Source organism: Micromys minutus, assembly GCF_963924665.1.
Source record: "Micromys minutus genome assembly, chromosome: 12".
NCBI classification, from domain to species: domain Eukaryota; kingdom Metazoa; phylum Chordata; class Mammalia; order Rodentia; family Muridae; genus Micromys; species Micromys minutus.
In genome coordinates this window covers 9,423,408-9,439,372 of record NC_137981.1, presented here as the reverse complement: position 1 = coordinate 9,439,372, position 15,965 = coordinate 9,423,408, and the positions used below count along the sequence as shown (strand labels likewise).

Sequence of the window (15,965 nt, the reverse complement as noted above, 5' to 3'; positions counted from 1 at the left end):
GCTGTCTGAGTGTGCGGCACCAGGCATGAATTCCCTACACTTGAGGAGGCCTCAGTCTGTCTAAATGCTGTAAACTACTCTTAAGACATGTAAGTGCCACTGTTATGCCCCTGGGGCATCTTACCAATGCTACTTATTGTTATAGTTGATAAACTGTACAGGTGGAAAGGTCACTGGACCAGTTTCTAACATGCAGTAGATCACAGGACTTGCTCATTTCACATAGCAGCCTATAGCCCTTTTAATATGTTTTTTCCAGTTCTTATTGTTACTATATTTGTGTTTATTTTATGTACATGGATGTGTATATGCGTGTTTATATACATGGTCTAGTGTACATATGAAAGTTCAGAGGATACCTTGCAGAAGTGGGTTCTCTCCAGTGTATAATTCCTGGAGAATCAAACTCATGACATTAGATTTGACAGCAGACATCTTTACCAACTGAGCCACCTCACCAGCCCACATACTTTTCTTTTTGTAAAAATTTGATACATATAAAAGAACATACTTGACATTATATAATTAGATTATCAAAAATTGCTTCTAAGCACACCACACAAAATAAAAAGTAAGGTATAAATGAGAATGTTTCCCATAGGCTCATGTGTTTTGATACTTGGTCTTCAACTGGTTGTTTGGAAAGGATTATTGGGAGGTGTGGCTTGTGGGAGGAGATTGGTGGAAGAAGTCAGGCTTTGAGGTTTCAAAGTCTACTACATTACATTTCCAAGTCCACTACTAGTGTGCTCTTTCTTTCTCTCTGTGTGCATCTTTCTTGGGAGCAAATGTGAGTAAACTCAGCTGATTCTCCTGAATCATGTCTGTGGTCATACTCCCTACTATGATGGTCATGGACCCTAGCTCCCTGGGAACCCTGGGCTCAAGATTAAACGCTTTTTTTCTTCCTGTTGCCTTGTTTGTGGCGTTGTGATCACAGCAGTAGAAATAGAAGAGATAGAAGTCCAAGAACACATTCCTCTGAACTCTTCCTTTGTTCAGTTCCATTTTTACCCCATAGCCATGTTAACAATATAGTCTCTTTGTGCTGAGTTGTCTTGTGCTACCAGTCCAGCCACTTTTGGATTTGATATATTCCCGCTCATGTACAGGGTCTCACTGTAGATGGCTTTTCTCTGGGTAAGGTCATTCGTTTCCAGTCAGGATGTAGGTGCTGCCAGCATTGTTGTTGCAGTAGACCCTCCGTGTCTGTGGGATGTGAGTGTAGACACTCTGCTGTATAACAGAGGTATGTTCAATGGAACTGAAGTCTGCATTCTTTATTAACACTTTTTTATTTAACTGAAATGGTCATTATACATATGACAGAGCACAGTGTGGCACCTCAGTATGTCTGTGTGTAGTAGTAAGGACCGTAGCTGATGTGTCCTTTACCTCAGACATGAGCCATTTCTTTGTGTTTAGAACATGAAAAGAAAAGGTTGTTTCTAGATACTTTGAGACATTTAATGAATTCTTCTCATCTAAACTTGTGCTCTTACAAAGCAGGACATTCAGACTGGTTCCTGTTACTCAATTGTACCCCTGAAAGATACCATTCAGGGAAGACTTATTTCTGAGTTCTTGTCTTTTCAAAGGAAAGAGTACTGTCAAGAGACACGGTCAGTTTATGCAGAGCTTTACTTAGCAAAGCAGAGCGACTCAGTGTGTACTTGGGTTTGGAGTGCCTTGAACAGGAGCAGCACTCCATGTTGTGTGGTGTAAGGTCTTGTGCCTGTTAAGTGGGTGGTATGCTGATGGGGTTAAATGAACTTTTTCTTTCCCAAGTTGTGATGGATGGTTTCTCTCTTTAAAAGGGTTTCTCTGTATAGCCCTGGCTGTCCTAGAATTCTCTGTAGACTAGACTGGCCTTGAACTCTGTCTCTGCCCCTCGGCCTCTGCCGAATGTTGGGATTTAAGGCCTGTGCCAACACTGCCTGGTGATCCTCTTTTAAAGACTACAGTAGAGGAAAGGAAAAGGTTAGAAACTCAATGCAGATCATAATGGAGCCACAGTCTTGAGGGCACACCCACCTTAGCATGTGTGGCAACTAGGAATATGTCTACTGCCTTAGTTCCTGATATAGCAAGAAGACCCTAACCGGAACTTCAAGGAAGTCTAACCACAAAAGTATGACACAGCTGTCAAGATATGACTGCAGTTTCCTTGGCTCCTTCTTGTCTATCTCTTTGCCCAACCAGGAAACACTGTTCTGGTGATACGGCTCCATTTTGTGGGATCACTCACATATAAAAGTCCTTATCTACCTGGCTCATACCCACTAACCAGCCTCTCTCCATACTCTGCTCTCAAAGCCACTGTTTTACCCTCTCCCTCTGAGACCAGTGCTTTAACTAACATAACAGTAAGAACACAGCATTTGTTGTTCAATACCTGACTTTGCTGAGCTTAGCACCTCCAGGCCCACCCACAATGCTACAAAGCACAGAATTTCTCTCCTTCCTGTCTTTATGAAGAGCAGTGTGCTCTAGCACATTTGAGCATGTTTGTCTGCAGTGTGTAGAAGTCAGGTTCACCAAGTCCTCATCACTACTACATTTTTCTGTTAAGCATTCATTTTTACCAATTGAATTGTTATTTTCCCAGTTGATTTTGATGAAACTAAATATTTTACTTTTGATTACCACCTTTTATAAATGTCCGCTGATGTTTTTCTAATGGATTATTCATCTTTTTCCTGTTAATTGATATGAATTTATGACTTGGTCTAGGATTTGGTCAGTTTACATGGTCTAAATATTATTTCTCAGTTTATAAACATGAACTCTCACTCAAACTGTAAAGGTTTTACTTTTGCATGGAAGAGAAGGGAAGAGATTGTAGAACAAGGAGAGTGGAGAGAGAAAGGGAGAAGAGAGAAGGGGAGGAAGCCTCCTGTACCCTGTGAGAATAACGTTTTCTCTTCTACTTTGATCGCTTAGTGAGGAGAATTACATTTAAAACTTTTATCACTGTGTAGTTTTATCTTGGTTCTGATCGATTTCGTTGCAGTGACTTTTGAGTAAAGTCTTTCCCAAGCTTTCATGATGTTGTCTACTCCATTACATGATGGCACTGTCACTGGGGATAATAACCTGATAAAACCAAAGAACCCTAAGAAACCTTTCCAGTTATTTTGGGTTTACTTACACACACACACACACACACACACACACACACACACACACACACACTTGCTTCTCATGGACATGGGAAACAGTGGCTTTGATGATCAAGTATACTGAGCAAATCCTGTACCAGTGAGCTAGGCCTTCAGTACCAAAAGCCAAATTAAACTCATACTGTGGCACTGCTGCTCGCTGGAATGAAGTAACGCCATTCACATTCCTTAGTGAATTTGCTGGAGACAAAGGTGTATGTTGGTCATTCACAGTCATATAACCTGCCCAGTCACTAGTCTGTCATTGTGTAGTAAGTACCTAAAATCTATCCTCAAGGAATTTTTATTCTAGGGAGGAACGGAGACGTAGTTATAGAATACAATCATGAAGCAACATGTCTTATCAAGGAGCTAGAGTAGCAGGAGGAAGGGGCTCTGATTGACAGGGTGATTGACAGGGTCTTCTGAATGGTGGCTGTTTCCTGGTAGCTGTCAAGAACCAATGCTCTCAGTGCTTTGAGGGTTTAGGTGGCCATTCTGCATTAGCCTTTCTTACTAGACATTCTCTGTCATTGCCCCCAGGGCTGTGTCACCCTTTTCAGGTCTTCAGACATAATCTCATATTTATACAAGGCTAGTGTCCTTGGAAACATGTTCCATAGTGTTTGGGATGTGAGCAATACAACTTTTGGCTCTGCTGGATTACATAATACCAGCATGTTTTATTCATACAATAATGATGTTCACAGGAACAATATGATAGATAAAAGTAATGTATTGACTTTATTGTTTTATAAAATGGCTCAGTTAATTACTACCATAAATATATATTTTCAATTCCAAACTTCATGTAATTTCTAAGTACATCTCATTTGTGTGTCTTATTTCAGTGCTGGACCCAAAGGAGACAACATTTATGAATGGAGGTCAACTATATTGGGACCCCCAGGATCTGTCTATGAAGGAGGGGTGTTCTTTCTTGACATTACCTTTTCACCAGACTATCCGTTTAAACCCCCTAAGGTCAGTATGATGTATTCATCCATGTTTAACAATCTATGTTGTGATATGTACATGCTAAACATGTGTGTGTGTGTGTGTGTGTGTGTGTGTGTGTGTGTATCTGCTCTGTTGGTGTAGGCAGATTCCCCGTACCCACTGTGCTTAAAAGGAAACAGAAATGTGAGAAAGTAAACATTGTTCCTTTACCTTAACTTTACACGGGTTTCATTGCTTTTTCTCGTTATCTCTTTTCTATGATTAATAGTACAGAAAAGTATTATAGAAAATACCATGTTTTAGCTGTGTATGTGTAAATAGAGAAGTGGAATTACTCCAGGGTCAGGCAACAAAGCCAGACTGTGGGGAAAGGAAGCTTCACAGAGAGCCTGTCGGATGCTATGCCGCCATGGTCCAGCTGCTCCCCTGAAGCCCAGAGAAACTGTAGTGATATCTTGATAATTCATTTGGAAATACATTGAGAACTGGCATCATAAGTTGTTGGTGAGATCCTGGGTTTAATCCCTAATGCCAAAATTTGTGTGTATATATAACATATTAATAAAATAGAATTTCTTTCATGCCTAACACGAGTCAAGAGTACAGTGTAGTCAAAACATAGGACTTTTCTCGTGTTAAGATAAGGTTGTGTACTTTAGAATATCTTCTCGTTCATCTGTACTGCCTCAGGCTGTTAGAGCTTATGCTGCATTCTGGCAGAGGGAAGACCCTGAGCTCACTGGCTGTGCCTGTTAGTCACCAGGGGAGTCTGTGTGCATCTGACACAAGCATGGCTGGGTTATGGGTCGGTCTTCACACTTCCCGTGCTTCTCCCACCTCACTTTTCTTACTGATGTCCAGAGAGCATTTGATGCCAACAAATGTAACAGCTGCAGCAGCGTGTCTGCACTGTGCAGGGGACTCACCAATCAGGCTGTCCAGATCTGCGTTGAGGATGTCAACCCCAAACCTTTGTTCCTTACCATATTACACAATGTACTTATGCAAGCCTACAGGACTGCTGGCCACGGCCACCTAGACCAAGGTTTTCAGAACAGAGCCATAGAGAAACTCATGCTACTGTCTTCCCGAGTGGACAGGAGCCACTTATTCTTCCACTTGACTTTGGAATGGCCTGTTAGCCACCTGCAGGGGCATGTGGGCCTTTTCTGGCAGCCTCTGCAAGTTAGGGTGCAGTGTGAAAAAGAGAGAGGCTACAGCAAGGCTTCTATCTGGAAGGAGCCTGGTGTGACCTGTTTAGTGGAGTGGGCATCTCAGGTGTGTACCCACGGCTTGCATGACCATGAGTTTTAAATTGAGTAAAGCTGCAAGTGAGAGGTACCATATCGGGTAAAAGGGTTTCCTTTGAAGAGGCCTTGAGACGGTGCGAGGATACAGGAAAACTGCAGGATGGGTCAGGCTGGAGGGATGGGATGGCTCAGTGGCTAAGAGCCTGCTCTTCCAGAGGGCCCAGGCTCAATTTCCAGTACCCACGGGAGGTACCAGTTGTCTACAACTCAGTCCCTGGGCATCCAGCTCTGTTATGCTCCATGGTGCTGCCTGCATGTGGTGCACAGACATGCGTCCAGGCAAAATATCCATATGCATAAAATTCAAAGAAAACTATAGAGATGGGGTTTGCCATGTCTAAGTATGAGAATGGGGGTGGGTAGTCCTGATCAATCAAGATAGAAAGGTGAGACCTCCTTTATATTCATATAAATAGAATTCATGGGCTACGAAGCTGGGTTTCTTTAATGAAACGTTTTTTAGGAGTGTTTTAATTTATCTTGTCGCTATAGGAATGTGTGTTGACCTTTGGAATGGTGGAGGTGGCAGGTCACAAGCATTCTTCATTGCTGATGTCCTAAGGGGCATGCCCTAGCCTTACTGCCCTCTGTAGGGGACTCACATTCAACTTAGCAAGGTTTCCCAGAAGTACAGCAGCCTTCTCCGGACCATATTCTCTGTGGCAGCCTGGAGGGTTCACTGTTGAGAACAGAGCATGAAAGGAATGTGCTGTCTGCCCTCAGAGGTACCAGGTCTCCAGCGTGGACCAGGCCAGACACTAACCCGGACGGCCCAATGGGACAGAGGTAGAAACACGAAGCTGTGCGCTGCAGGGATATAGGTGATTGTTCTTCATGAGAAAACCTCACCCACTTTTAAACAGACCACGTCCATAACACTGGCTTCTCTTAGTCCAAAGTGTCCAAAGAAAGCTGAGTTACAGTTACCCCCAACCACACTGCCTGAATTGGGCTGGACAGCCTGGAAGGGAAAATTGAGCTTTGGCAAGTGGAATCACAATTTCAGTGTTCATTTTCCAGAATCATACAGGAAATTTGAAAAAGCCAAGTGTCCCTTTCTAAGTTACCAGCTAGAGCTGGGTTTCAGAGGCAGAAAGGAGAAAGCAGTCCGTGGAGATGGGGCTTTTGTTCACCTTGAAAGCATGTGTCCACACTGTGCCCACCTCTGCTTCCCATGTGGCCACATTCTGTGTCATCTGTGTCCTGTGCCCTGCTGTATCACTGTGGGTTCTTTTTCTGCTTGATACGACATTTTTTCTTTGCAATCTGGAAAAAAAATTTTCTTGAAGCAGCACTTAGGAAAATTATTGATGAGAACAGAGATACATAAGTAAATATAATGCATTATCTACTCAGCTATCCGTGCCAGCAAAATTAGTCAAACGGGATACATTTTTGTTATTGCTGTGGCAAGTTCTGCTTCAGTCCTGCAGGAAGAACCATGGCCCACACTAACTGCAGGTCAGGGAGGGGTTTGCAGCACCATGTCTTCCCTGGGACTCTGAGTCTGGAGGTACCGCATCAGCTTGAACAGCAAGTCAGTTGGTCACGAGCACACTTGTCTCTCTGTATGTTGCTTGTTAAGTTGAGTGGGCTCTGTCTAGGAAGAATACGGTATGGCCAAAAAGGGAAGTAGAGTCAACTGATGTGTCTAATGGTTTTCAGAGCCACTTCTTGTTTTTCGGTACAGAGTAATATTTCAGTGTTAGGATTCAGATATTTGTTTATTTATGAAGTAGACATAGCTTTGTATTTTGCTGGAAATTTATTTTCTTAGTCACATTGCATGTATTTTTGTTCTTAAACCCTGTATATTTTCAAATTTTAAGTTAGCATTCTACATATTTGTTACAGAATAAAGTGCGATTGTAGCAAGCAAAAGGAAAAAAATATACATATAATTTAATCTCCAGACTATTCACACAGTTTTGATACATCTATCTGGAGTTTTTTATCTTTTTTCATGTATGCCCAGATTGATATATATCATGCTGACACACATGTACAGACTTTGACCAAAGCTGTCCCTCACACCCCATGGCTTCATGGTTATCGGTACACACGTCCAGTGAACGTGTCACTATAGTACAATCGTAGAGCACGCATTGTGCTCCATTGGACAAACAGACAAAATAGAACTGCCCCCCTGTGCTCGGACAGCGGTGCCACCTGATAATTAACGTACTTTGTGTTCTTGTATTCTAGTCACATGAAATGTTTGGTTAGCTGGCACAGTTACAGAGTTTTTGGTAAAGGTTGACAAATTTACCCTCTAGGAAACCTGTAAGTTTACATCATGGCTGTCATCTCATGACTGTGGAACAGAATGTTGCTACTCTTTAATCTCTAACAGTCTGAAATGTGAAGATAGTCTCCTGTGTGTTCTAACCTGCACTCAACACAAGCAGGGAGTGCGGTGGTTCAAATTTTCATGTCCTGTTCTCTAGTTATCCATTTGGGGAAAGAATATGAAGTACTTTCTCTTAAAAGTCCCACTTCACATAAAACCAGCAGAAAATGTAGAACAGACTCTGTTATATTCTTGTACATATACTTTCTCTTTTAAAAGGAAACAAAAACATAAAACAAGACTGTTTGAAAATATCATGACATTCTTTCTGATGTTTTGCAGAGATTTTAATGACGTACATGTTAATTAAAGGATGAGGTTAGGTAACAGGTCAGATGTTTGTCCGTAAAATAGAAACACACAGCTTTCTCTGCCTTCCCTGGGGATCTGGAAATTTTATTCAAGATGAGTGAGCTTTCGGGTACATGGGCAATTAAGTGTGTTTGTTATTTTTCTTGCTCAAGCATCCTGTGCACATGACAGACAGGCTGTCAATACCTGCACCTGTTAATATAAAACACCATTTTAGGTAACAGTATTTACCAGCAGATATTCTCTGGAAGGGATGGTAGAATGTATACCTAAGGTGTTTTTAAAATAATATTAAAATTACATATATGCACAGAAGTATTTGTATATGCAAAATTAAGAAAAATATCAGTAAGCTGACTCTGTGGATACAAGTGCTTGCCACCAAGTGTGACAAACTGAGTTCAGTTCCTGGGACCCACATAGTAGGACAAGAGAACCAACCTTGCAGGTCGTCCTTCGACCTCCAGTCATGTTCAGTGTACATACACTCTCATGCACGCCCTCTAAATGTTAGGATGCAATCAAGTCTCAAAGAATAATATTAGAGCTTTTAAAGATAGTTCTTATTACAAAAGGTCCCAAGTACATCTTAAAATACTTCTGAATTAACTTGGAGTGTAACTTATTTTGAATGGAGCAATGGTCAGTAATTTCCTTTTCAGATCTAACCTGGATACTTAATAATGGAATGTGATCTGAAAAGAAAAGATGTTGACTATGCTACAACAGCAAAAGAAATCATTTTACATGTATATTTGTTCTTATTAGTTTTTATCTTAAGGGACAGGTAAAGGCTCCCATTGAAAAAGGGAAGTGATCAGTTACAGTAAGAAATGGTGACATTCAACATTTGGAAGCCCAACAGTTCTCTAAATAAAGCTGAGAAAGGATCTGTATCACCACGCCCTGCCTACATGATTGTCATGAGCCTGCCATTACTGCCCACAAAGAAAAAGAGTGCATGTGTGCCCTTAATTTTCACAAAGAACTGTGTAAAGCCAGCTGCCTACCCCTGAACTCCAGCCTTGTATCAAGAACACAGGATTGTTATGAAGTAGCATATGTTCTTTCTAGTTTGGCCAGGATGCAGTCTCTTCTGTGTATTGAACTATCTACTTGGTATGTCTATGTGAATGCCAATGGTCCTCACAAATTAGTGCATCTTAAGAAATACTATTGACCTTCACCTCATTCCAGCAGACCAAATCTCCCCATCTTTCCCTTCTCAGGAATGGCCACACCACTTCCCTACTGGCTCAGACTAAAAGCTCACAGCGATTCCTGCTCTCTCGGGCAGACTGTTCTGACTAGATCTTGGCTCAGTCCTCAAAGACAGTAATGAATCTTAACAGTCTCCATTGCCTCTCCCTAGTGACCTCTCCCTAGTGACAATGTGGCTCAAAGGCCATCCACTGCTCCCCTTGTCTGTTGTAGCCTTTTATCCGGTCCCTGCCTCTGCAAAGCTTGCCTCTGCACAACTCCACCAAGTGGTGGAAGTCTCTGTGTACCAAGCTTTGCTAAAACCCTTCAGTGGCTTTCAGCTTGTTCCGTGATCACAGGAATCTCCAGTTCAAAGCCACTGTCCTCACCTCTGCTCAGACCCCTCCACCTTGATTCTTCCACAGGCATTTGTCTTTGTGCTTCCTGCTTCCTGCTTCCTGCTTCTGAATACCCCCAGAACTGGATCTGGCTTGCACCATTTCCCCCTTCATTGCTACTCAAATGCCACCTCAAAGAGGGTTTCTTATGTGAAAAATCTAAGTGTCCCTAGGTTCTGAAACTTTGCTCCCCTGACCTTCGGAGCTGGCTTTGGCTCTGGCATATCTTGCTCACACACTCTGTACTTCTTGGTTTATTGTCTTTTCCTCCCCGCAGTTCTCACCGAAACCTCTAAGAACGGGATTTCTATCAGACAAAGCAATGTCCGCTAGATCAGACCTTTGTGGGATTCATTTAACCCATACAACTCTTGCATAAAGAGAATGTGGATCATTTGCCACTTTGTAGATAAGAGAACCAAGGCCCTTTGGGGGTAAGTGGCACACAGGAAGTGGAACACAACCCGTTCTAAACTAGGTTTTCCATTCCCAGTATCAATTCCTTAAATCCTTAGAGAAGGAACACTCCTTGAGTTCCACCTTCTGGTTTCCCTGAGTATGTCAGACTGTGGAAGTGCTGACTGGGCAAAGGAAGGCTGGTTAAAGGGGAGTTTGAATATCTAAAGAAAGGCTGGTTAAAGGGGAGTTTGAATATCTAAAGAAAGGCTGGTTAAAGGGGAGTTTGAATGCCTGCTCTTGAATTCTGCCCCAGAGCCCATTTTTAGAAGCATGGGGAAATGAATGCTGAAGAGAAGGGTCAGTGGTTAAGAGGACTTGCTGGTCTCCCAGCCTAACCTACATGCTGAGTCTTGAGACAGCCAGGGCTACATAGAAAGGCCCAGGACAGCCTGGTGTACATAGAAAGACTATGTTCAAAAAGAGAAAGGGGAGGATATGGAGGAATGGGGTTTTTTCTCAAATATGTTTCTGATTTTCAGAGACTGAGGCAATTAAATGTATGTTGAATGCTGAGTACTGGTTCCTGAATTATTTTCTAGCCCTAAGCTAAAAGGAAAATCATTTCCTGTCTTATAGGCTACCTTCATGTTTGGTTAATGTTAGAACTTTATTCTTTCCTTCTCAGTATCCGGACAGGTCAGGGTGCTGCTTTCATTCCGTGGGTCAATACTTGGTTCTGATCTGTAATCCTCTAGGATTTGGGACAAGAGGTTTATGCTTGTGTTTTTGACAAACCCTAGGAAATGTCATGCTGTCACTTACAGTGGGAAATGTTTAAGTAGAAGAAGGTATATCCATGGTGGGCACCTCTCATCTCAGCACTCCGAAGAGTCAGGAGGACCATGACTTCGATGCTGGCCTGGGCTATCTGTAGTGAGATCCCGTATCAGAAGAGAAGTACTACTGTCTTCATGCTTCTAAAACTGCACACATAGTAACTGTGTACTATACCTACCCCCGAAAAAGACCAACACTCCAAGACTTGATGCCGTGTGTTCAAAGAATAGCAGCTTTGTTATTACAAACCTAATTAAATATGCCTGTATCATAAGAAGACATTAGCCACTTGGCTGAGAGAAAAATAGAATTAGTATGTCTTGGAAGGACCATATGTGTTTCTAGTTTTTTATAGTATGTTGCAGTTTGTAGTTTGGGAACATATAGTCTCCTACAAGATGCTTATTGCCTAAGACAATGTCAAATATTTAGGCCATTTCTACCCAGCCCCTCTGAGCCCTGAGGCCCGGCATGGACGGTTACAATTACCAGCATAACTGGGCTAAGCTCTGCAAAGGATACTCTTGCACAGGGAAGTTCTGTGAGCCCACGACTGGGGACATTCAGGGAACTGTTTACATGATGTCTTCAGTGTTCCACACACAAGCTAGTCAGTGCTTTCTCCTTAGTCACGGGAACAGTTGTTTTATGACTGTCCCTGCATGACAGAACAAAGGCAGTAAGATAACACCAAAAAAGCTCATCTTATAAAGAAAAAGTCCTTCGCTAGAATTAAGTTGAAGCAGCTTCAAATTTCTCAAACCCTTAGAGAACAGCCTCTGGGCCCAGATCAAGATTTGGAACAGACCCTGTGTTAATGGGCTGTAAACTTCAGGTGAAAACTTCTTTACTGTTCACTTATGAAATGGGATAAGAAACAGTACTGTACATGTAAGGGAAGATAACACTCCCCCCCCCCCCCCACAGAACGTGGCATTTGCTTGGTTGTGTGCAGTGTTAGTGTGGCTCACACCTGGAGACTGGGCAAGCTGAGTTCATTTCTAGGACTACTTGTCAAGCCCAGTGCCTTGATTAGTCCTATCTCAGATTTGGAGCTGGCTCTGTTGATGTGGTGGCAGCCCTTTGGAGTCTGGCTCAAGCAGCTCTGAGAGGACAGCGGGAAGCAGTGTTGCTTATAAACTGTTCATGTGCAGGTATTACATGGGCTTTGCCTCATAGGAAGTAAAGAGAAACAGTCCGGATGAAATGATGGTGGGTGGTAGGCCCAGGGCGTTGGAGAAGAGCCATTCTGCCATCGGACACTTCTTTATGACAGTCTCCACATGTTAGCAGAGACCTGCCCAGATTTCTGATTGTTTGCTTTTTAAAATACCTTTTAAAGGCTAACTTAAAAATCAGACATACCTGAGCCCTACTACTCCCTAGACCTTCACTCTGTGTGAGTGTGGTGCAGCCCAGGAACGTGGAGGCAAAGAGAACATGTTGGGGTTGGAGCCATGCCAAGGCCAGAGAAGCAGCGAGGCTGTGAGACTCAAAACAAGAGCAGTGTTCAACGTCTTCCTTATCTTTATTTCCACAAATGCCTAGCATGTAGCCATCCTGATGCTGAGCTTACAGAAGTAGGCAAGAGGAGGCCCCTTTGAGAGTAGAGTTCACAATCAGGATGCTACAAAATAGGCCGTTCTGAACTTGGACACCAAAGAGTTTTGAACATGAGAGCCATGTGCGGGACAGTGTCCCTTGTGAGGTAGCACACAGAGCCCCTTCTCTGGTTCCTGCCCACACTGTGCCAATGTTCATTTCTTTTTGCCTCCTTAAGACAGATGTGTCCTCAGATGTCAAGTCTGCACTGAACAAGCTGTGTCGTACCTGGCTGCACACTGTTCTCAACAGCAGTCCTGAAAACTGGCACCTGACTGGAGACATCTGTAGGACTCTCGTTTCTGACCTCAGTGAAAAGATGGGATTTCTTCTGGGGAGTTCACTGGGCACTGGCACTTGTTCTGAGTGTTCAAGATGCATTCATGAAAGTCAGTAGGGATTTGAGGCTCAGACTCAGGAATCTGACCCATTTAATTATGCTGTTGGTGACCCGAACTAAAAAATTTTTGCACCTCTAAATTCTTAGAATGAATTTCCCAAAGGAAAACACTGGTTATTGGAAAAACTAAGAAAGTATCATTTTCTGTTTTTCATGTTATCGGTAGTTAGAGATTAGAAAGATATTTTTCATATGAAGTATTATTGTTGGCAGACTTATACAACATTACTTAAAATACCTTAGTAAAATGAATACCTTACTGTAATAAGTTATGAAAGTCAGAACAACTGGATCAGGCTGATACCTTCTACAAACGAGACTAAAAGTAACATACTGCTGTCAGAGTAGATCTCTGCAAAGGAACAAACTGTATGACTGACCTTTCTCAGGCTTTCTGCTTCACAGATCTGATAGCACAGGAAGGTTGGTCTTACACATAGAACGCAATTGCAGTTCTGTCTTATAGCTAGGAAGTAGCAGCCCAGCGACGGGACCTTCTGGCCTCCTAGTTTCTAGTCCTGAGTCCCTACTTGGCATCTTAACCGTCTGAGCCAGGAGGTCCTACAGGCGACAGTGCTGACCTCACAAATCACCCCAGCACCCATTTCTGAGCCAAATGGGATACATGTGCTTGGCTTCTATTCTAGGGAAGAACTAAGAGTTAGGTACGGATTTGCCTTTTCATTTTGGTATCTACCAAACTGTGAATCTGTGTGTGCAGGGTTTTCCATGACGTTCCCTTTACCTCTCCCTGTGCTGTGTGGAAAGCAGCAGAACTCAGACTTCCTTTCCTTCGTGAACATTTCCTGTAAGTAAAGTGTGCACTGTTGTTAAACAGCCCAAGGACCGTATGGGACTATTAACATCCTTGCCTTGTTCTGGTTTCCATATTCTCTTACTGAGTGTCCAGAAGGCTGTCCCACGCATGAGGGTCTGTGTCATGTTGGCTTAATATTTTTTGAACCGGTGCTTTGTCATCATAGCAGTCTTCCTGATGGGTAATTACTAGGTTACCCTCCCAGTCATTAAACTAAGCAGTCGCAGCATCGCTCAGCCAAACCCTATTAGCCACTCCAACAGGGAGGGAAGAATGTGTGTTCATAATTGCATTCTTACTGGGAGCCCTTTGAGAACGCACTTCATTACATAAATGTACGCAATACAATTTTTCCAGTTTAGTAGATTTTTTTTTTGTTTTTAAAGATTTAATTATTTTATTTATATGAGTACAGTACCTTCAGACACACCAGAAGAGGACATCAGATCCCATTACAGATGGTTGTGAGCCACCATGTGGTTGCTGGGAATTGAACTCAGGTCCTCTGAAAGAACAGTCAGTGCTCTCAACCACTGAGCCATCTCTCCAGCCCCCAGATTATTGTTTTTAGTTATTGGTACTTTGATTTATGTAGCCCAAGCTAGTCTTGAACTTGCTGTGTCACCGAGGATGGCCTTGAGCTCCTTATACTCTTGTCCCCATCTCTGGAGTGCCCCACTGCTAGTCTGTGGAGAGCTGCAGGGCTTTGGGACACTGCCCCTGCTGAGTATTGCAGGGCTCTCCTTGGTGTGCTGGAGTCACTTGAGAGAGACCTGGCAGGAATAGATGAAATGCCTACCATCCTGAGGTCTGGGAGTCCTGAGGTTTCTGAACCCACTCAACCTCACCTAATTTCCCAGCATAGTCCACTGCCCCACACCCCACCACACCCAGCTTGGACTTAGTGTTTTCATAACAGAAATAGACAGTTCTTATCACATGACCAACATAGTCGTGAACACAGTAGTTGTGGCCGCCTGTACAAAAATGACATGGGGCAGGAGGTGGACTAGATGAGCAAACACAAGACAGCAGGGGTGACAGTAGGCAACAGGCTGTGAAAAGAATTTCAGTGCACTCCAGTCGCTTGTGACTGTCACAGATAATTGTAAACATGAAAGAAGGGCCAGGTCACCCGTCTGTCAAGCCCCTTCGTCTCATACAAGAACACCCAGAGTTCCTGCCCACAGGGCCCTGTGCGCTCTTTCCACCTGCCTCACCCCGCTGATCTGTCTGACCTCTGAGTCGTACATGTTGCCAACACACGTCCATCCATGTTCATTCAACAGCCTCATCTTCAGGGTTCTCTCCTCTGTGTTCCTGAGAACTTTACACAAATAGACAGCCCATTACATTTTCTTTCTACCCTCTCTCAACTCAGTGAGAACAAAGACCTGTCTGTCTTGCAGATAGTAGGTTTGATAAATGAATTAATATTCCTCTTCCTTGTCATTTCTCAACTTTTCTAAAATCTGTTTTATCTATGCTGGGTTTTCTTGTATTTTATAATGTTTAAATATTCTGTCAGCATGGTCTCTGACTTCTCACCCTGTCTTCTCTCATCTTATCTCTACTCCGCTCTTTTTCCCAGAGACTCAGATACACATGGAAGACATGAGCTTTCTTTTCTTCAAAGTCCTGTGCTCTTGTGCCATTTAAAAGACCGAGCAGAACGTAGACTGTTTCACTTTAGAGTATCAGTAGCCATACGGTCCATCTTTAGCTGTTTAGAATTTAGTGTTACCAGGACTGGCAACAGTCTTATTGTCTGTATCAACAAGAAATTAACCCACTTTAAAGAAGTTTGAGAGCTTCTTCACTTCCATCTTATTAGAAATTTGATGTTCTTGGTTTCTTTAAAGTATCTAGGCAATATTTATGGAGACTATCTGCTGACAAAACTATAAACAATTGGCAGTTCTCAGGATAGGTTTAGGTCCTCAATACACTGGCAAAACTTGGCAAAGCAAGATAAGAACCCAGGAATAAAGTATTTTCTTGTATGGATATTCCCTACAGTATAAACATGCTTACGTTACAGTACCATTTTTATAGCTTCAGAGTTTGAAGTCACCTCGTGAAAGCTCAGTGCACATGCTAATTCTCCAAGCTCAGGGTAAGTGTGCGAGCTTTGTCTTCACCTCCACGTCTCTATGTCACAGCCGATACTTGGCTTTATTTGAGCAGAAACTTGCCTGGGGAGAGAGCCACAGTAGCAC

The 15,965-nt window shown here is 42.8% G+C and overlaps 1 protein-coding gene across 1 annotated transcript in view; it reads left to right on the top strand.

The window, feature by feature from the left end:
• The window catches only part of LOC308427799 (ubiquitin-conjugating enzyme E2 E2), a 242,290-nt gene that overhangs the window by 185,342 nt on the left and 40,983 nt on the right, over window positions 1-15,965 (top strand). The window contains exon 4 of the mRNA XM_080926017.1: window positions 4,013-4,145. Within this exon, the coding sequence (XP_080782143.1) occupies window positions 4,013-4,145 (133 nt within the window). The remainder of the gene's footprint in view (window positions 1-4,012; window positions 4,146-15,965) is intronic.